General features: G+C 35.8%; 1 protein-coding gene across 1 annotated transcript in view; it reads left to right on the top strand.

Moving 5' to 3' along the window:
• The window catches only part of ush2a (Usher syndrome 2A (autosomal recessive, mild)), a 194,849-nt gene that overhangs the window by 55,659 nt on the left and 117,180 nt on the right, over nucleotides 1-22,010 (top strand). Inside the window, exons 25-31 of the mRNA XM_088004375.1 lie at nucleotides 1,131-1,306; nucleotides 1,463-1,610; nucleotides 7,272-7,378; nucleotides 8,142-8,265; nucleotides 17,601-17,731; nucleotides 20,814-20,940; nucleotides 21,427-21,528. Of these exons, the coding sequence (XP_087860501.1) occupies nucleotides 1,131-1,306; nucleotides 1,463-1,610; nucleotides 7,272-7,378; nucleotides 8,142-8,265; nucleotides 17,601-17,731; nucleotides 20,814-20,940; nucleotides 21,427-21,528 (915 nt within the window). The remainder of the gene's footprint in view (nucleotides 1-1,130; nucleotides 1,307-1,462; nucleotides 1,611-7,271; nucleotides 7,379-8,141; nucleotides 8,266-17,600; nucleotides 17,732-20,813; nucleotides 20,941-21,426; nucleotides 21,529-22,010) is intronic.

Here is a 22,010-nt window from a genome sequence, read left to right as displayed (position 1 = left end):
ATGGAAGTCTCTTCTTTACACCACCTTAATGTAACAACTCAGAAAGAAGCCAGACCATGAGAAATTTCCACTAGATATGCATCAGTAGGTGTCAACTATGGAGAAGTCATCTGCTTACAGAATGAAATAAGGTAATAGTTAAGAAATTTAAAAAAAAAAGACAAAAAGAAAAGTAAAGAAGGGTAACTGTCAGATTGATTGAAAAAAATGGAAAGGGAAATAAAAAGTGCATGTTGGGGAGGGGGAACTCATTAAGGTATTTGAATTTCAAAGAGATGATATGGCTCATTAGGACTAAATGATTGCCTCCAACATCACTCTCAGCTGTGTGTCTGGATAACAAGCATATGATAACACGATTTCAGATGTGAAATGTGTGTCAGGGTTTTAGCACATACATACGCGGGGTGGATGGCAGAGATATGACAGTGGTTATGTTGACCATAAATCACATTTCATAGCATATTTCACAGTTTGATGCCATCAATGGTGAAATAAAGAATTTCCCTCTCTAATCTGTCGTGTAATTGTGGTTATCGCAACCGTAGAATTGCACAACACTCAAAACCACTGAGTTCACATAAGAATGATTTGTCCATGTTATCTTTGCTAGAAAGTTCTCATGTTGTATATATAATGAAATTACTGAATTTTCAGTTTTAAAAAGAAAAGATAATGTGATGTCCTATTTAAACTATAAAATATTAATAGAACTGCTCTGGAAAAACTTAAGAGTCCACTGCACTGATCCCCATTGAAAACCTCCTGGTTATTCCCCCAAATGTTGATTTCTGAACTCTTTCTGAGTTAAAACATTAGTATTGTTGTTTCTAAATGAATATGAACTTGTCTTCTTCGCGTTATTTGAGGTCATTATTTTGGATCATTTCTCTTTTTCTGCAAATAAATACATTTTTGCTTGGATTTTCAGAATCTAATTTTAATTTTACTCAAACATATAATTATTAAACGTAAAATCAGAGAAACTGATACTTTTAAGTTATCTTTTAATTTTTTTTCCAGAGCTAAGATAGAGAATATGAGATGTTTGGTTTCTGTGTTTTTCTTCCCTACTTGTCCTGCTGCTTTGCTGCAACTTATGGTTGAAATGTTATTGTGTTCATTTTCAGCCCCTGAGTTTGTGGCTCCTCCAGATGTGTCTGCACTGTCATCCTCCACCCTCAGCGTAACGTGGAACACTACTGAGGGCTACGGCATCATTGCTAGGGGACAAGTCACAGAGTACAGAGTCAGCTTAATAACTGAGCAAACCACCAACCCCTATGCTCCTCCAGTCGTAAGTCAGGTGAGCTCTTCAATGAAAAATATTAGATATGATGGTTTACACACACCTTTTTAGTCCAAATGTAAAAAAAAGAATATAAAGATTTTTTTGAATGGTTATTCTATTAGCTGTCATTATGAATGATCTTTTGATTCTAAATATTTATCCTGTTTTCAGGTCTTGCATAGGATGGAAGCATCATCACGGCCTGTTCACATAGTAGAAGGACTGAAGCCATACCACACTTACAACTTCACGGTCACACTGTGCACAAGAATGGGCTGCATTACGAGTCTGCCAAGCACGGGGCGGACCTTACCAGCAGGTACAACAACAAGATGTCTTGACACAAGCTCAGTTATATTTTCTGATGCATACTTAAGGGTTCATGCCTTCCTTAAGGAAAAATGGGCCTTTAAAGGGGCTATTATGTAAAATAAACTTTTCTGAGCTTTATTTCATGTTATAATGTGATTCCCTCATAAAAAAAAAAAAAAAAAACATAACTGGAGTTCTGCTTTGACTCTTTCATTCATGTTTGAGGAATCTCCTGTGGCAGCCATTTGGGGGTGCCTAAACGCTTGGTGCTGCATATTTCCTTAAAACTCTTCCATGGAGCTGCAGTCTCCAGTTGATGCTTCTGCCTCACAGAGCTAACCTCCCTCACTCAGCTCCTCCAGACGAGCGGCAGCAGCAGTTAGAAAACACCTGCTGAGTTTTTAGTACAAACTATTTTTCAGTCCAACGCTTCTAAAAGTTAACGGCATCATGAGAAACATTGTTGTGAAGATGTTTTGAAGGTGTAGAACTGGAAAGAATAGGAGCCTCTTAAAGAGACAGAGGCCCAATTTAAGGCATCAAATTACAAAGTCAAATTTATTTTAAATCAGTAGTATGCTACTTTAAAAGTATGATTTCTACATATTTATTAATACTGTCAGTATTTTGTGACAGTATAACATGAAACAGATAATCTGCAAAAAGATCAAACTTCTCCACCTCCTCACACTTCAGATTGGACTAAAACAACCAATCTGCCAACCGACTTGCAACACTTTTCAATTTGATATCACCTTTCACAGAGTTTTGTTAGATCAGTTGATATTTTTGGCTGAATCTACAGCTAACTCAGTTTTTAAACATTCAGTATTGTCACATATGTCTAGTGAATCCGATATCCAACAGTATGTAATTCTTGTTTTTCCATAATTAGCGAATCACTTAAGGATGTGTTAAAACAGTGGGAGGAACTTTAAAGGCACATAATACCAGAGAAGCTTGCCAACTTCATGCAGAATGAGCTTGACTGGGGTGCAAACAAATTTAAATATGGCAAACACAAAACACAAATGCATAGCAGTTTAAAAAGTAAATATTGACATCGACAAAAGTATTTCATGTTATATAGTAATGATATCATGTAGTGCAACAAAGCTTCTTATCAGTACACTCAAGCACATTAAGAAGAGCAGTCAGTCATTGCATGCTTGAGCGGTGACAGCATTGGTCATGCTAACCAGAGTGGATATTATGGTGCCAGCAGTAAAAACAATTTACTGTTAATTACAAAGAGAAAAATGTGGCGTAGCACACACTTCCTGCTGGTCATGAATCAGACACACACAGAGTTAGAGAAACACACATACTTTGTCTCTCTGGTTCTTCTCGGTAGATTAATAGCCCGAACAGCATTTAGATGGTTCCAGAATCGACGCAGACGGACGTAAGATTGTTTTTAGTAACTTCATTAGATTGTTCATCTATAATCTGCAACAACATCCTCCATTTTTATGCAGTTCACATGTTAATTCTGGCTTTATTTGTCTTATTCACTGATAGCAAATGGCAGTATGAGAACTTGTCCGCACGACACACACACATCCATCTGTTATCTTAGGATTTCTAAGCTTTCTCATTGTGCTGTCTTTTCAACAAAGACAACAGTTTCAGGTAAACACACAATGGATGCAAAAATGATGAAAGAAAATACTTGCTTTGAGATTTCAACCTTTGAACATGTTTAAGAGCTAGACTGCAAATATTTCTGTGTTGCTCCAGTAGTCATCCCTCATGTGTAGAGCAATGAAAGATGTCTTGCTTTGTAATTGGTCGGCTGTTTAAATGTATTTTTAATGGCTACATCTGTTGACACAGTGACAGTGTTTATTTCAAGCGATTTCCAAAGACTTCTCTTGACTGTAATACTGTACAATTCAATATGGCATATTGTACCCAGTTGACTCATTCAATGTATTTTTAACAGCCACATCTGTTGCCACAGTTTTCTTTCATCTTACGCCAAAGATGTCCCTCGATTCCACTGTAAGAAATGATAATGGCATGCTGTTCGGTAGAGTTTGCTTTCTTATTTGTTACTGTCTTTTATCATAATAGTCTATATACCATGTGCTTCTTCTCTGGGTGTTTGGGCATTGTTATAGCAGATGTCATGGTACCTCATATCTTATATTTTAGCTCTTAAATTAAAGCCAAATCAGTGTGAAATTTAATTTATTGCTTATATGAACAGTATTGGATTATGAAACGTTAAGCAAGTGTCGAAATATAATATTTAGGTTTCTATATACAACTGTAAGTTGCTTGAAAGTTTTGTCATTTTAGCACTGTGAGATCTCCTGAAACAAAATCTTGTTCTGGTGAGATTGATCCTCTCGTTGAGTTGTGTGTCTGGTAAGACGTGCTCGAGCATGCTGCAGATGCACTGATAAATGTCCCTTACATAAGCCTGGACCATTAGAGTCAGCTACCATCTGCTGTAAGTGAGGAGACGACATCTGTGAAACCGCTGGAATTACACCGAAGCACACGACTAAATGTTTGAGCGCACATGGTGGCGGACATAATGAGACAAGGAAGGAGATCTCCGTCGATGTGTGTTGATGCATTTGCCATGGTTTCGATGGTGTGTGTCTCCCTGCAAAGTTATTGATCACATTGTAAAGTAAGTGGCTAATCAGGGACTGATTGTGATGTTTTATGTATCCTACATCCATAACTGCTTGTTCTACAAGACATGCACACAGAGAGACATACACACATACACGCTTACGTTGTAACACCACTCAACAGAACAGGAACTTTATTGATTTATGCATAATTGGCCTGAGGCCCTTCCTGAGAAAAGAAATATGCAAGGCAAGGGATCACAATGTCAATAAGTGGTGTACTTATGTGCATGGTGTAGCTGTCTGCTAAGAGCCTGTTAAGACATGGCCTGTAAAAACAGGAAACACACCAACACGCCTGGACATTTGCTCATGGGAGCCTTTCCGTGATTTAACTGGTTCATTACCATGTTGTCAACTAAAATTAAGCTTTCAGGTGAACTGCTAGCTTACTGCAGGTGTTTTAGTTAACTCATGGGAAGACAAGGGAGTTTCATCAAAATGTTAGTACCATAGTACTGAGGAAAATTTTAGTTGACCAGCAAGGATATATAATAGCATCATAAATGACTATATATATATATATATATATATATATATATATATATATATATATATATATATATATATATATATATGTCAATGTGTGCATGGTGTAGCTGTCTGCTAAGAGCCTGTTAAGACATGTCAATGTGTTCATTGACATGGGAAATATATATATATATATATATATATATATATATATATATATATATATATATATGTTGACAAATTGCAGTCAGTAAGGAAGAAGAGTACCTTATTCTAATGGCTTAAGCATCGACATGATGAACTCTACTTTTACATATGTGAGTATATTACAAATACAAAGGCAAAATTGAATCAATATATTTTATTTATGTTGACTTGTCTTTATTATAGTTCCTATGCATTATTAATAAAGTCATGTTTTTTTATATACTGTTTCTATGCAAGCTTGTCATTAACTAAAAATAATTTTACAGCTAAAGTCAAGTTTATTTTTGCTTTGACTGAAGAAGTAACATTTACTTAAGCAAAACACCAGCGCTCACTGATTCAGAGTTTGTAATTAAGTGAGCATATCTCTGCTGTAGTTTGGCAATTTAACTCTCTGCTCTGTCATTTGGTACTTTATTATCCTATGGTGTGCATCCCTACTTTGAATCAGTGAGCAGTGAAGTCTTGATTGTTTTAAAGTTGACAACTGAATCTTGGGTGTTGTGCTTGCAGCCAATTTCTGCAAAAGCTGACACTCAAAAAACATCAGCAGAAATATAGCTAATATTGCATCATCATTTTGTAACACGTTATTAGATGATTGACTTGGAAAATATATAAATCCTTCACTTAATTATATGCCTCCAGTTGTACAAATTTATTTCCTGTTGGTGTGATTCCTGTGTTCATTGACATGGGAAAAATGCAAAAGGCCAATTATGTTCCCTAAAATTGGACCTTAAACCCTAAGATGGCCAGCAAATCTGATACAAAGTAAAATAACAGAAGTGAGATCCAGGTCAGCAAAGCTAACGTTGCTCTGTTCTACTGGTTCATCATCATCCTCACCTTCTCTGCCTAAATGGTTTTGTGTGTGTTAGGGTCTCTCTGGTGAAGTAGTAGAATGGCACATATTTAATATTAAAGCTAGACTTTTGCCTTCTATTGAACCACTTGTCCAACAGCTGTGAGCTTTTTCATTACAATGCCGCAACTACAGAAAGTGATACAAAAGATTGGACAGACTGCTTCCTGTTAACTTTGTCTGATATATTTTTCATTTGTGTCGTGAAGAAACATGACCTGCATGACTACTGGCTTCTTGTGCCTAGATAACCAACGCTTTTGCATGGTTCTTGAATATGTGAGTTGGTGTGCTTGCTAAGGTGCAATTTGATCAAATCTTCAAGCCTTAAGATTGAGGGTTTCACAAAAAATAATCCAGTAAGTGGCTTGTATTATCTTATGAACAAAAACTGTTGGTTTTAATTCTTTAAAGCTGAACTTCATGTTCTATTAAACACTAACTTCTAGCTTTTATTGATGTTGCGTAGAGTTTTTACCTTTACGAAAAGAAAATCTGCTCTCTGCTGTTCTGAGCAAGCTGCCTGTTGCCACATCTATATTGTCTATTGCCATAGCTCCGTATCAATGGACTGGTCCGCTATTGGTTTGCAGTAATTTATAGCTGGATGTGCCTAGATGAGGTGTCTAAAACGAGCTATCCACTTCCCTTTTAAGTGCTCTATTACCACTCACACCAACGATGGTCCACATGTGTCACACAGAGCTAATTTACTCTCACCACAGGCCATTTAAACAATTACTGAAACGAACACTGAAACACAGTGATGGAATGACACTTAATGTACACACATCCATCCCACCCCTATACCAGTCTATGACATGACATGTTTCTCTCTCCATTATTCTACCTCTCCCTATATCAGTCAGTCTGCAGCTGATTTATTTATGATACACGATAAAATTATGGCTTGTGTTCGGCCTGCTATGTTTCAAAGGGACATTTAATTTAACATTTAAAGTGAAGGGGGAAAATTAAATGGATGCTTCATGCATGAAAGCAGGATTTTTGTCAATGCTGGACTATGTGAGGGAAATACAATCCATTTAAACGTCATGATTAATTAAAATTGAATGGCAAACATTTTTGGTTAACTACGACAGCAAAGTTTGTCAGAATGTTTTCGAATTTAAATAAAATTTTGCTTAAAAATGCTGTTTGAGGGACAGGAACTGAATCATCCGAACAAAATGCCATTTGATCTCACATTATTATTATTGTTTTTACTTTTTATTTTCAATAACTTCCTTAAGCAAACATATACACATGTCCACCTTTGTCCCATTGCATATTTTGCATCTTAACATCGTTTTTTACACAGACCATTTAACCTACATAAAGTTTACAGGCTTTCTAATCCGGCTCTGGCTTAAGTCATCTATCGATGGAGGAAAAAGGCAAACAGAAATACATTTTGATCTCACATTATTAATGTACATTTTGCATGATTTATCTTTTCTCCCACTTCTTTTTTCAGTGCCTACAGGATTGTCTTCACCTCGATTACATCCTGTAAATGAAACCACCATTCAGATAGACTGGGATCCTCCAGGTCAACTTAATGGCCCAAGCCCACTTTATCAGGTAAAATAACTGGTTTACAGTTTATTTAAAAGTTACCAGATGCTTTATTTATTTGGTTATTTGCTGATAAGAAATGTAAATGGGCTTTTTCACCTCTTTGGTCTACAGTAAGACATTGTAAATAGTTCCTGCAGAGATTAATGACACAGATTCTCATTAGACGTTCTTTTCCTATGTGTTGTTAAATTAGTGCAGAGTTCAGAGAAAGTCTCAAATAACTTTAATGATAATCTGTTTATTGTAATGATTGACATTTATTGTTTTGAGTGACGCATTTCACATCCGAAGGCAGGTGTGCTAGAAATTGATCTACATGCTTAGTAGAACCACATGGTCACCTTTTAATGGTCAGAGATTTTAATCCACTTGAAAATAAACTTATTACAAGGAATTTCTTATTTATACGTCTAAACTCTCAATGATCTTTCAGTTATTTTATTACTTGGTCTTTTTTATTTTATTTTTTTTTTTTTTTACACTTAAATGTTTCAGATTATCCAAAGTTTTATATTGGAGAAAGATAATCTGAGGAAATACAGACAACTGATTTAATTTAGAAGAAGCTATTCAGAATAACCTGGCATGTGTGGAAAGTCAGGCATCCTCTAAGTCTGTGAGTGAGAGCTTGTTGGCAGCAGCTGCCATCAGTTGTTTTTCATAACTGACTGTCATTCTCATTAGTCACATGTTGGCCCACATTTCTTTACAGAGTTCAAAAAACATTTTACACAATATATTACATTAATACTTTTCTCTTTTACAGGTGGAGAGAACAGACATATCGCTCTCTGACCCACTAGAATCAGTTATCAGAGGAACTAGATTTCCAGGGAATGGTTATTACCAGTTTCCCAGTAATACTCTTCCCACCAACGCTGACTTTACAGGTAAGGAATTACGTCTAAATTATTTTGCCAAATCTTCAGTGAGATTTATTTTTAAACTATCCAGTCTTAAGAGATTTAGAAACCTTTTGGATGTTTTAATTTGTTGGACGCAGTACAAATCCACACATGCATTGGTTGAACAAAAATAATGACATTTTTCTGCACTGATTGTCCTCAATTTGTCCTGAGTTACTCTTTGTGTTTTCTGTCCGGTTTTAAGTCTTAATGATAAGAAAAATGTATAGGGGGGTATAGACTTTTTTGAGCCTCCTATATTGTTTTAATGTCATTTCTTCATCAAAAACATACCTGGAGTGTTTGCTTTGATTCTTTCATGCATGTTTAAGGAATGTTTGAATTTCCTGTGGCAGCCACTCGGTGTGCAGAAGCCCTCGCTCTCACAGTGCTCCACCTATTTATCCAAAGCTTCTCCTCGGAGCTGCAATTCCCAGACGATGTTTTGCCCCCACACAGCTCCACCAGACTAACGGCAGCAGCAACACCTGGTGTAACTGCAAGTCTGTCGAGCTTATCAAAGAAACCACGTCTCAGTCCAACACTGCTTAGTACTGTTATAGTATTATGAGGAGCTTTGTTGTGGCATCGTGCTGAAAGCAGCATGTTGGAAAGAGCAGGAGCTTCTTAAAAAGACCAAGGCCAATTTCAAGATGTCAAATTATGAAGTCCAATTTATTTTCAGTCGTGTTTGATGTACGCAGCATTTTTATGGCAATTGAAGCTACTTAATTAACTGTGGTATAAAATGCCACTGTGTGCCTTGAAAAGTACTTAATACCGCCTCTTTAAAACCATTTTGGTGTTCTTTAGATTGCGAGTACGGTTGCATACACATACATGTATTTTTATGTTCAGGTCTTTACAGAGCAACTTCTGTCATACATTCCTTTAGAATGACTTCCCCAGTCAATCTTAAAGGACAATTATCTTTCTGTTTACCAGCATCATTAGAGGGTTGAGCTGCACAGCCAAACATGTTCTGCTTCATCTGAGAACATCACCCAGTCTGACGCTCATAATTAATGACTGCTGATACTAATCAGTAGGATTTGAGCATGCAAAGCTCTTTGATGCCACTTGAGATTGCTTCCCTCTTTTGTACAAACTAAGTATCACCAGTTATATTTGTCTCTGCAAAGAGGGATATAAGATACATTTTAAGGTTTAAGTTATGTGATAACATTAAAACCGTATTAAATGTCAAAAATTGAAGTTGCATCATTGGGCAATAAGACTCTGAAACCGAGTGATAATGTTCTTGTTCCATTGCCATTTATTTATTTATAATCCTCTAAAAGAGAAAGTTGTTATTGATGTCCACAAAATCATCCATAAAACATGTTTTTAATTAAAACAAGTATTTTTCAGCAATTAATATCTATATTAATTGTAAACATAATTTGCACTGTCTGCAAGTAATTTTAATATTTGTTTATGCTGAAGAATCCATGATTAAATTTAGATTTTTGTAGACATATTGTTTTGTCCATTGGAAATACATTTATTTTCCATTTTAGACACTAAATGACTATTCTGCCGTGTTTCTCCACTTCACCCGGTTGACGTTCGGCACGCTTGGTTTAATCCCAGATCAACAAATTACGTTTTTGATCTCTTCCTTGTCCTTATGGAACTAAGGTAAACAGTTTCTTTGAACACTGCCAACAAACTGATGATGATTTTTGTTATTGAGACATGCTTCTTTGCCCCCTCCAGTCTCCTCCTTCATAAAGGGTAATGGATCAGACAATCACTTTCAGACCGGATCTATTCTGGACCATCAATGTGTCGGCAGTCCTCAAACCGTCGCCCTTTTACAACCGTCAATACTAATAGCATCATCTGCAGACAATTATTCCCATAGAAGCGCACGGAAGAGCGAACAAATCAAAGCCAAATTGGATTATGAATGTAATGCAGTGTAAGGCCCCCTTGAGAGTCAATTGATCACAGAGGAGAGACTCGTCAATCGTTGATATCTCGTGGAAACCTTGTAACTCCAGCAATGATAACTATACTACTGTAACTTTTTTTATAATTACTAAATTGCTGTAGTTTTGTGTCTTTTGCGTTGACCTTTCATTACATTATTAATCTTTGCAAGTTAAACTTCTATTTTCAATTAATTTTTCTAATTTAAATGCACTTTTGTAAGCCTTGAAGCAGTGGCTCCACCAGTAGCATTTGGTCCCTTTGAATTGTTTGTGGACTCTGAAGTAGAAAAATCAAAATCCTTCTCTGTCAACACTGTTGTCTCTACATTTGTAGAGACAACAGATGTTATTCATTTGTTGTCTCTACTAGTTCTTAATGCGGGTAGTTTTATTTCCAAAACATGTTAAGGATTCATCCTTGAGCAGGGTCAATATTGTGCATGGTAAATCCTATTTAAAGTAAAACAAATTCTACCATTTCAAATTTAATAACATGTACCCTTTCACCTGTTGTTTAATGGTCACTTTGCTAAAATTATTTTTGGTCAAATAGGCTATTTTCCATGTGCAATTACTGCGATCGGAGTGCACGTTTCCATAAATTAAACCCGTTCACTTATGTTTGAAGATGTTTCTTAGTGCCTGAAAAGGCACTTGAGGTCAGCATTGGCCACACTGAATCTTACTTTAGATGAAACAGAACAGTATGTAATCATGCTGTGATATGAATAACCTCTGAGTGCCCGTTTCCATAAATGCCTGTTAGTTCATTCATCTTGCCTATCTGTATTCCTGCTGTACGACTTCCTGCTCTTCATGGTTGCATTTGAATTAACGACCTTGTGTGTCTCGGTTAGGAGTGACATATGTTGTTCTTTGTAAAATAATGTACTTAAATAGAAATGGATCTCGGTCTTCCTCTTTGTAATTCTTCACATTTTAGGCATGAAGTGGGTTAATTGGAATGGGGAAGATGTCCTGCTTATATTTTGTTGCTAATCCAGATGTATTTCTTCAATCAGCAGTTAATGAAGTTAGATGAAACGTTACACAAATACTTTGGGGGAAAAAAGGGAAAAATAAATAAATGCAAGAACAAATAGACTTGGATAATTTCCAGACACCTCTAATACAGCGCACTGTACTGCAGCAAGTGAGCAGGAAAGAGGGAAATGTTAAATGATACAAATTATTTTTCCTTAATTAATATGATTGATTGCTATGCACTGACGTTGAGAGGAGAGGGGGAGAAACGTGTGAAGGGAAAGTTTGCACAGACATCATTAGTTTTTCCCCATTTAAAGATTAATCAGAAGAGGCTGGGCTCTTTAATTCTGTCATTTGTATATTTAATGGGCTGCTGCAGAATCTATGGGTGTAATTAGCTAGCTGCCGCGCTCTCATTAATACGCCAGGCTCTGATTAATGCCAGCAGAGAGCTAACATGACTGGAGTTATTCAGGTTATGTTGTGTAGATGATTACACACAACCTCCGCTGTTTACTAAGACAGAGCGAGGAGAAACAATGGGCATGAAACAATATGAACTAATAAATAAAACTATAATTGCAAATTGGTCAATATTTCGACAACTTAATGTTACAAATCACAGTTATGACAAAAAAAAAAAACGATGTTCCTCATTGGCAATATTAAAGCTGAACTCCATCTTGGATAATCACCGAATTCATAGTCACATAACTTTCTTAATTAAAATTGAATTGAAGTGTGGATATTATCCCTTATAGATTTATAAGTTGTTCACAAAAAAACAACAGATTAAAGATTACATAAGTTTGTTTCGTATTTTACTTATTCAGTTCAGCTGAGTTCTCCTCCACATAAAATTCACTTTTGCACTGTGTGATTTACTGTAATCCTTTATGGTTCTGAGATTGAAGTTTTAATTTTATCATTTGGAGTGATTAAGGTTTTTTTTTTTGTTTTTTTGTTTTTTTAGCTCTTTATAAACAGCTAATATATTTTTTTAATTGTTAGTTACTTTGGGTGTCCAAACCTGATGGGAGCTGCAGATTTGACACATAAAAGAATCTACAGAGGCTCTCAAAAGTCTACACACCTTGTTAAATTTTCAGGTTTTTGAGACTTTAAAGCCGAGGTGATGATTAATCATTTTATAGCCCCTTTTCACCTGCAATGTGACTTATATAATCGACACTTCAATCAAAATACTCAAAAGTGACTTAGCAGATAAAGGTGTATATAAAAATGGCCTGGTTGTGCAGGTGTTTAATTTCAGCATTCAGCCCTATTTGTCCTGTGTGTGTTTGTAATATTTCCTCATTCTGTCTGTTTAGAATCAGTTTAGTTCTATTCTCTTGTTTGGCCAACCCAAAACTTGATTTTATGTTTAGCCATCCTTTTGTTGATTTGAAGCTCCTAAGTGATAAACATTGATGTAAAAACATGTCTGGCTATGTGTTTCTGTGAAGATTTGTATTGTACAACATCATTGTGCTTGTGCAGTTGCACTGTGTTGTATGCATGAGTGTTTGTGTGTTTGTGAGAAGCTTTTTTGATTGTACTGTATGGGCAACACAGTCACCTGTCATGGTGCTTGCTCAGGTTTGTCTGCTGATGGCTCCAAAGTGGTTGTCAGTGTGAAGTAGCACAAGTCCTGTGGGAAAATCTGAAGGAAGTCATGCTGAGCATGAGCAGTGTCACTAGATGCTGTACATTTGACATGCTTGGCCAACATCTTGTCTAGCACGAAGAATCATGCAGGGACCAAAAACACACACCTTATCATATGCAGTAATATGCATTTATCTCTGATATGTTTTTATTCAGATAAAATATGTAGCGGTGTAATTTTCCCTTCAGATTTCTTCATTTTTTTGCGTTTTCCCAGACTTAAATACTTCAAACTGTTTAACAAATTTTTATGAACAAACAAACAGAATCAGAGGAAACACATAATATAGTTTTCAAGTGATAATTTAGCTTCATTCCTTCATTTTCTGCTCCTTTCTGCTGTGGGTTGTGGAGAATGACAGTCCATAGAAGGATGCATAAATTTTATATAAACATAAATTGGTTGTAAAGTCTCTTGATGCAAATAAAACTAACTGAATATTTTAAGGCACCCTAAAACTCTCCATGAAATCATATGAAATGACTCTTACCTGTCTTACTGCTACCTTTATGGCTGAATATTTTTTATTACTGCCATGTTTTACTGTCCTAAAATATTTCAGTGTAGCTGATACAGTATTTTTCTGTCAACCCTGCCTTATAGCTTCCGCTAAAGTCTAATTTCCAACGGTTTTGCTAGATTTTGATTGTATTCAGACATCCTCAGCACCTTCTCTTTACTGGTGCAATTGATGTTTTCTATTAAGTTTTAGGATGGGTGTATCTCTATGCAGCTGTAGAAGATTAAAGATCTTTCTGTTGCTGCTGAAGGACAGGGAATACTTCACATGTGTAGAGCTGTCTAAATTTGTCTAAATTGGTATCTGTATTTGTCTTCCATTTAAATAAAGGCCAACATCACAGCACATTGTCTTGTAATATTTTCAGATGATGTAATGCTTATAAAGCAGGATTTACTTAAGCAAAGCATAAGTCTGAAAATGTTTTGATGGTGATTGCAGGTGAACAGATACAGTTTTAGACTTCCTTTTACCTGTAGCTGGGCTGTCATAATGGGCTCTTGATAGGAGAATAAAGACGATGCAACAGATGGAAGAAAAAGTGGGAAAAGTGAAATGCAAAGTTGGCATAATCTCCTATGTATTTATGAAAACCAAGGAGGGACATTTATTCATTTATATTCATTTATTTATTCATTATAGCAGTTTCTGAGCATTTTTGTCTGTTTTATTGAAAGTACCTGGAAATCTGTATGAACTAGCACATTCTGAACTGCAGACTTAGTTTCAGCTCAACAATTAGAATATACCAAAAACGTTCATTACTTTTTGTTATTAAATTCAACAAGTGAAATTCATGCCTGCCTTATTTGTCAATCCTGTGATAATTTTGTTACCAACCTCTGGTTTTGATAAAATGAAATTGATCTTAAAAATAGTAACAATGTCACTTATTTTTTGAACTGAAAATGATACTTGATCTGTTCTTAGCAGTGCTGTAAATTTATTTAGTAAACTTCACATGCACATTTGTTTTAAGTAAGGACGATTTGAGTCAGCTGGTTCCTCCTTGGATTATTTATCTTCAAGAATCAAGGCAGGTCTTACTTGCTTACTCAATAACCAGTTCTGGGCAGGAAAAAGTCAATGTATTGAAAGTCACACCCAGTTTTAAACAATACAAAATACTTGTCAACAGTCTTACAATAGTGTCTCAGTTCATAGCATTATATAGTTGTTTTCTTGTCCTAAATGGATGCAACACAGATGCATTTCATACAATCCATTACATAATTGGTCCATGTCCCGTATAGATGCTTCATTGATGCACTTCATTATCAATTTATATTATCCGGACAGTGTTCTGAACAATATGCACAGAGAGAATGATGCTCTTTGTATGCGAGAGTAAGAATAGATAAGCTGGCCAGAGTACTTTATCTGCTGAATGCCCTATCCTGTCAGATTTGACCCAGCTGACTTTATTTATCTAAAACACAGGGTCACAGCTGAGGCTTTACATATTTCTTTTCCCTGAAACTGGCAATTAGAAAAGTATCCATGTAACTCTCACATCTCCCTCTGAATTACAATTTTTCTACCTCAATAATCCATCCTTTCACACACATTAAATGTGTGAAGAAAATGAATCAACAGGTCATGAGCAAATTAAAACCCCACTGTGTATAGAGTCAAGTAAAATCCATTGTATAAAATGTTAAATTTAAAAACCTGAATATTAAAATTGCATTTTAACAATTTAATTGAATCATAGTGCCAACTTATCATTTGATAAGCAACAATAAGCCATGTCCCTCAAGGACTTAACCCTTTCATGCATAGTGGTCACTACATAGGACAGCTGTCTAAAAGCCATTTTCTTGTGCTTTTTGTGGATTTTTATGTTATAAATGCACACAGACCATTCAAGTGGACACTAATGCATCATAAAATACACCATCAACTACTGGCCATCAGCTGCAAATGCAAGAAATTATTTTTGTTAAATTCAATATGGCCGACAGACAACAAAGCATGCCGACCGACCCGGTCCCTCCTTCTACTGCTGACGACTCTTGCAGGTAAAAAAAAAATAAAATTATTGTGACATCAGATAACCCCTAAACAACAATAACAATACTACTGATGTATTTTTCAAATAACAATTTTGTATTTGGAGAAAATTACAATTGATCACCTAAACAAAATTAAAAAAAAAAAAAAAAATTACAATTTTTTTTTCCTACCTTTTTTATGCCTTAAGAAAATTAAAAAATTGGAGAGAAAAAATCCTGACACAAAGGATCATAATTCATGAATGAAAGGGTTAATTCAGTGTGAGTCCATTAGTTCAGACATTTTAAGAAATCATCCAATCACAACTTTAAAAGATCTTCACTATGAGGTTCAAAAATAGGTCTTTCAGATCACCCCATGAAAACCAATGTCCGATTTAGTAAATAAAAAATTAAAAAAAACTGTGATCCTTCCAGATGAAAACAAAGACAATCTGCGTTGAAATCGAAGAACTTTCCATCTGTTTAACACTTGATGTGATTTTTGTTGTTCATCTTTCATCCATCTCGCAGGAAAAGTCCCTCAGCCCTTCGAGGCGACTTCCATGTTTTCTCATCTGTCTGGTATTCCAAGGGAACGTGGAGGACAGGGAACATGTTGAGCACATCAGAAGGCTAATTTAGTAAAAAAAAAAAAAAAGAAGGTTTCGTTCCTTAGTTTGTGGTTACAGCTCCAAGTAACCGTCATCCTTCGGTAGAGCCTTAGTGGTAGAGCTGTCCATTGACCGCAAGCCACAATGCATCTGGACAAGGCCATTAGTATGGGCAGCATTTTGCTTTTTCTGGCTGCAGTCAATACGCAGACAGAAAAGCCTCAGCAAACACATAGCTTAATATGTATCTCGCCAATTTACTAGTAAACTAGTTAAACAGAGTTTTAGTCTGCATATTGGTATTCACTAGCATTTAAATGTCCAAAGGTAAGGGAAGTTTGTACCAGAACTAGAAGAAGAAAGTGTATTTGAATACATGATAGAATTGAAGATGCCCAAAGGAAAGCTTATTCAAAGAGGGAGAAGCTACAGGAAAAGGAGAATGAAAAGGTCACAAGAAAGATGAGTAATGTTAAAAGCAAAGGGATGAAAGATTGAAAGATCAGGAAGGTGTGATGGAGAGAGATGGTTAAAGTGGGGTAATGTAATGTCAAGTATCTGTCATGACTTCACTCTTCTCTGTTGTGACAAGGTCATGAATGTAAATGACACATATCTGCTTAAAGTACAGAATGTAAGTTCAATGCAAAATAAATGTATTACCGTCTATGTATTCCTGAACATAGACTGCAACTTAAATAACTTTTTATTTTAGGGAGCTTATATTTTATAATTGTAGAAAGAAAATAAATGTTTACCCTATTTATGTCTGTATCTTATAATATACATTAAGAGGCATACTTCAGTGGTCTGACATAGCTTTTGGTAAACATAAAGCTATTTTCCTACTTAAGGTTGTTAAATATGGAAATAGCCTTCTTTATTTCCCTATTTATCAGTTCCCCTACTGCAGTTTCGTTCACATTTGAGTCTGTGCACAATCTGAACTCTTTTTTGATCTTATAATGTACACAGGGAAGGCTCTGTCTTCAGGAGATAAAAGAAAGAGATCACAAGTGAGAGATGGTATAAGCGTGAAAGTAGATGTGTCTGCTAAGACTAGTTTCCTCATGTGTATCTTGGTGGTAGGATTATCTCAGACAGCTGTCTTACAGTGAAAACACTCAGTTTAGAGCTTTTCAAACATTTATTTCTTTTTTAACTTTAAATATAGTAGTGCATTGTGCAGAGGTATCGAGTCCAACTTTGTTACTTAAATTTTTGCACTCTGGAATTTACAATATCATAAAAAATAATTCAGTAATCCATACCATGATAATTATCTGTTTACAAATTTGTGTATGCTTTAAAATCTTTTTTTCCCTTGATTGCTAGTTTCCACTCCAGAGCTTTTAAAATTTTAGGAAATCATTCAGAGGGAGGATGTAAAATATCTGCATGTGGGTTTTTCATCTTATTTTCAAGGTTAAATTTAAAACACTTTCACAGCCACAAATCATTATTATGCTGTTATTACAGTAATTACTTTATTGTATTAACAATTTTCTTATTGTTTAGGTATTTAGGATATCATGTATGAAAATTTGTTTTTTTATTGAGTCCTTCTATCTTTTTGTTTCTGATTAAATTTTGCATTAGGTGTTAAGCTGAGTTTCAAGACTTGGTCCCCAAACGGCCTCCTGCTGTCTGCCTTCTCTCCAGGACATCAGGAGGAGTTTCTGGCCATCCAGATCAAAAATGGACGCCCATACTTTTTGTTTGATCCTCAGGTACTATATCTTACTTTTTTATTATCATGATACCTGAAGTTAAAAAACATAAGCAGATGAATTTACCATAAACTGTGTTTTTGCAGTTCCAAGCATACAAAAAAAGGAATAAAAGCAGGACTAAAAGTTGTAAATTTAAATTTTTTAAGTATATATAGGAATAGTGAGGCACGGCTAGTTGCAGTGTTGGAACAAGAAGGCTATGACTTCAAATCCTAGTGTAGGGTCTTTTGCATGTTCTCCCTGTGCATGTACAGCCTCTCTCTGGGTACTCCTCCTGACGGCTTATTGGTCTCTCTAAATATCTGTTTGGTGTATCTGTTGTACGGTTTTACTGAGATATAAAAGTTATAGTATATGCAGCCAACAAGCGCCTCAATAACTCTAAATAAAATGTTCACGTCAAACTAACTTCTTTAGAACATCAATTGCAATAAGTAGTCAACAATCTCACATTTAATTATTGCCTTCAGGGAAACAACAGAGAAATAACTGTAAAAATCTCTTTGAAACAAAGACATCTTCAGAGTAGTACAGGTTTAACGCCAGAACCTGCTAAAAATATCATCTTTTATTGTATAACAGCATACACCACTTTGGCTCTTTAACACATTTTCTATGAGAATGTGTCCTTTTTGTGTCTGTTTTCTTCCTCCTAATTTTCTGACTCCACCTTTTTTTTTACTCTTTTGTCTAACCTGCTCTTCTCTCTACATGTTTTTCTTTCTTTCTCTTCCACCACCTCCTCTTATTTTTCTCTTTTACTGGCTCTCATCTAGTAAATGTGATCTGTAGCCCCTCATTGGTTTCTGTCAGGGAGACGGGGAGAGGGGAAAACTTTGAAAGTGTGTCAACGTTTGAATTGGACTGCAATTAACTCATTCCCTGCAGTCACCATGCGTGAATACCAATTGCAAACTAATTAAGCTTTTCACCCTGGCACTTACACACACACAGACAAATGCACACACACCAACACACACTTGCATACATGCAGATCACCGTTTTCCTAATCCAGCCGTATAGCTACTTGTAGCAGGGTTAAGAGTCAGTTACTTTGATGATGAAAGTGATAGTGAGAGATGATTACACGTAGATTCACAAGGCCACGTACTGATGGCACAAGCCCACACTTGCACAGACATACATCCACATTGGTTCCCAAGCAGCGTCACTTTTTAATATAAGTTAGCAAAATGTTTTTATCAGTAGATAAATATGTAATGTTGGGGTGTGTATGGATGTCCTGCAAGATGTCTGTGTGTCTTCTCCAGCTGGGTTGATTCCTTTGTTTAGGTTAGTTTGGGGTAATTAACAGTAGGAGTGGTGTCACGGCTTATTAGTGTTCCCCTAGATACATATAGCCGGGCCCATTACTTCCCCCTATTAGCTTGTTGAGCTAGCCTAATGGGATTAGCAGTGCAGGGGGGTAATTTAGCATGACACAGGGAAGTGATATGCTCATAAATAAGTGTATGTGTGTGCTGCCACACACATGCATATGTAAAAGCACAAGAACGCACAAAAATTACCTTTCCCTTGTCAGAGATAAACCAGTGTGCAAGAGTAGAGATTAGTGTCAAATGATGGAAAAGTCTTGAAACAGATAGAAAAAGTATATTACTTTGAAGTGCCTTTGCACTGTACTGGTGCACTGAACAAAATTGTTCGCTGGCTTTTGTGAAAAAAATAAAAATAAAAAAATAAAAACCGTTGTAGCTATCATAAGAAAAAAATACCTTAGAATTACAAATCTTGGGAGGCGGTTGGAAATTTTGCATAAAACGTCTTCTCCCATGCTGCATGAAGCAGTATATTTGAGGGATTGTGTTAAAATCCACAAGTGTGTCTTCATTTGTGAATTATGTTGTGAATTAATCAATCAGCGGTTACAAAACATCTTCATCTAGACTTTCCCAGATTGTGTAAAGGTATGTATAGTAATTTTAGTTCATTCAAACTCCTGATTACTGTCAACAGTTGTCAGAACACAGATAATCTCTACTGAAACTAGAAATCAAAAAGTATTCCAAAGTTCAGTCTGATTTAATAACAGTCTGTGCAAAAAATAAATGTTGTATTTCGTATAATGTATGACCAAATCTGGTTTTGCTGTGTGTACTTGCAAGGGCAAAACAGCATGAAAAGCCACAGGAGTGGTATTTTGGTTTAAAATGCCCACGAGTTTATGGACTCGTGCTTTATAATTAAGAGGTGGATACCAGGGCATCCAATAGGAAGCACACTTAACAGTCAAGTGCTGTCGCACTCAGAGAATGACACCATAGCACAACTGGATTTTCCTAAATTGCAGTGTGTTTTCACCAGCTATTTACTCAAAACACAGATAATGTCCTCCACTGATAGTATACATTGCCTGACAAAACAAAAATGACTGGCAAGGTTTTCTGTTGCGGCTCTTCCCAGTAAAACCACCCATCAAACCTTGGTGTATTGAACAAAACCACTTGAGTGGCAGTTATACTCTAAATGTCTTGCTCAAGGACACTTTAACAGTAGTTTCTGGGAGGTTTGAGTGTATAATTTCACAGCTAGTAGTTCCCAGTCAAGTAATTAAACAAGTGTTTCTGTATATTTGTGAGAGGTGAGCAAAAAGAGGTAAACAGACTCCTTCTGTGTTGTCTCGTTAACTTGAGCTGCGTGGCGATAGCAGTAAAGATGTCAGACGCTGATATACTCTGGCATTCATACATTTATTGATCTCATCATTAAATCTTCATCACCGTGTGTTTGTGTTTATTCACATTTATGTGATTTCTTGTTTTAGTATATTGCTCCTTACCTACTTGCTACTAAAAGCTGATCAGACCAATGATGTCATACATAATAGCTAGCAAAAAGCTCCGTAACAGCACTTTGATCATTATGTGTACACGTTTGTGTCCTTCTAATGTGTCTTGGTTGTGCAAGTGTTCTGCTTTTGCTTTAAGTTTGTAGACTAACTTTGGTAATTGATCTAAAACCCATAGACCTTTAGTCAATGTTTACAAAAGCATTTTAAGTTCTTGCCCATGTTGTTGGTTTATATTGCTTGTTTATGCATTTTTATTTTTTTTCATAGGGTTCAGCAGTGGCCGTAGGTGTACACGGTGACGGGAATCGCCGCTACAATGATGGCCAGTGGCACAATATAGTAGCAACTAGGCAAAGGGCTGTGGGAACAATCACTATAAACCACCAATATAGCGGTAACTATATTTTATAATCACACCAACCATTCTGTGTGTCTGCTTCTGCTTCTCTGTAAATGGTGTAGCATGCTTCTCAGTGCTTAAATACGACTTGGGTACAAGTTTAAATGTGGATAGTGAGAATCACTTTGAGTATTTTTTACTCAAAGTAAATCCCAAATTACTGTCAGGCCCAAAGAAACGAAAAACAATGTTTTCATGTGTGTTTTTTGCCACTTTTCTTCTGCTGCTTTTCCTTTCTAATACTGATCCTTTCTAATACTAATTGACTTAAAGTAAGTCAATTTAATTTAAGTTTTGAAGTACATTTTATTTATGAGTTTTCCAGGAAACTCAAATGGTTTAAAGACAAATGTGTATTTAAAATAGTCACCACATACATCAGTGCACATTGTTGACTAAACAAACCTGAATTAAGTCCTTTTTGTTGTCCTGTTCTGCTCTTTTACTTTGCCACCATCACCCTACATTTACGGCTCACAGGAAGTGCATCAGCTTCCAGCGGGAACAGCATCATTGGGGAAAACATGGGACTGTTCATTGGAGGTCTGCCTGAAGATTTTGCTATTCTAAGAAATGATTCAGGTGAAGCTCAAATCATTATTTATGCTATTTATGCCAATTGTCAGTTTTACAGCATAAGTGTAGCTTTAAATTATTGTTGTTTTTATGTTATGATGATCAAAACCTTTGTCTCTTTTTACAATGAATATATACAGTTGCTATTTACATCTACCCACTATGTATGATTGCAATTGCCAAATTGAACTTGAGTTTTTCATTATGAATTTAAACCATTTTGTTGCCAAGGCACAAGGATTATGCAGCATACAACTTCAATGATTTTTAATGACAACAATTGAGATTGCAAGATTAAATTTATTGGGGATTTTCCTCATATGTTGTCAATTCACTCACCTAAATCTGTAGACCTGAAGGTCATAGAACGTCTCGAGGCCTATTAGCTTCTCGTTGGTGATGAAGATTGAGTATAGTTGGAAGTTTATATGAGCCAGTTTAAAATTATTTTTTGACAGCAATCACTGGACTGGCCAATACAATACATT

The sequence above is a fragment of the Poecilia mexicana genome, unplaced genomic scaffold (assembly GCF_051168715.1).
Source record: "Poecilia mexicana isolate PSO_F unplaced genomic scaffold, ASM5116871v1 scaffold_3, whole genome shotgun sequence".
Taxonomy (NCBI): domain Eukaryota; kingdom Metazoa; phylum Chordata; class Actinopteri; order Cyprinodontiformes; family Poeciliidae; genus Poecilia; species Poecilia mexicana.
The sequence above is the reverse complement of the archived record's forward strand: the minus strand, read 5'-3'. Positions and strand labels throughout refer to the sequence as shown.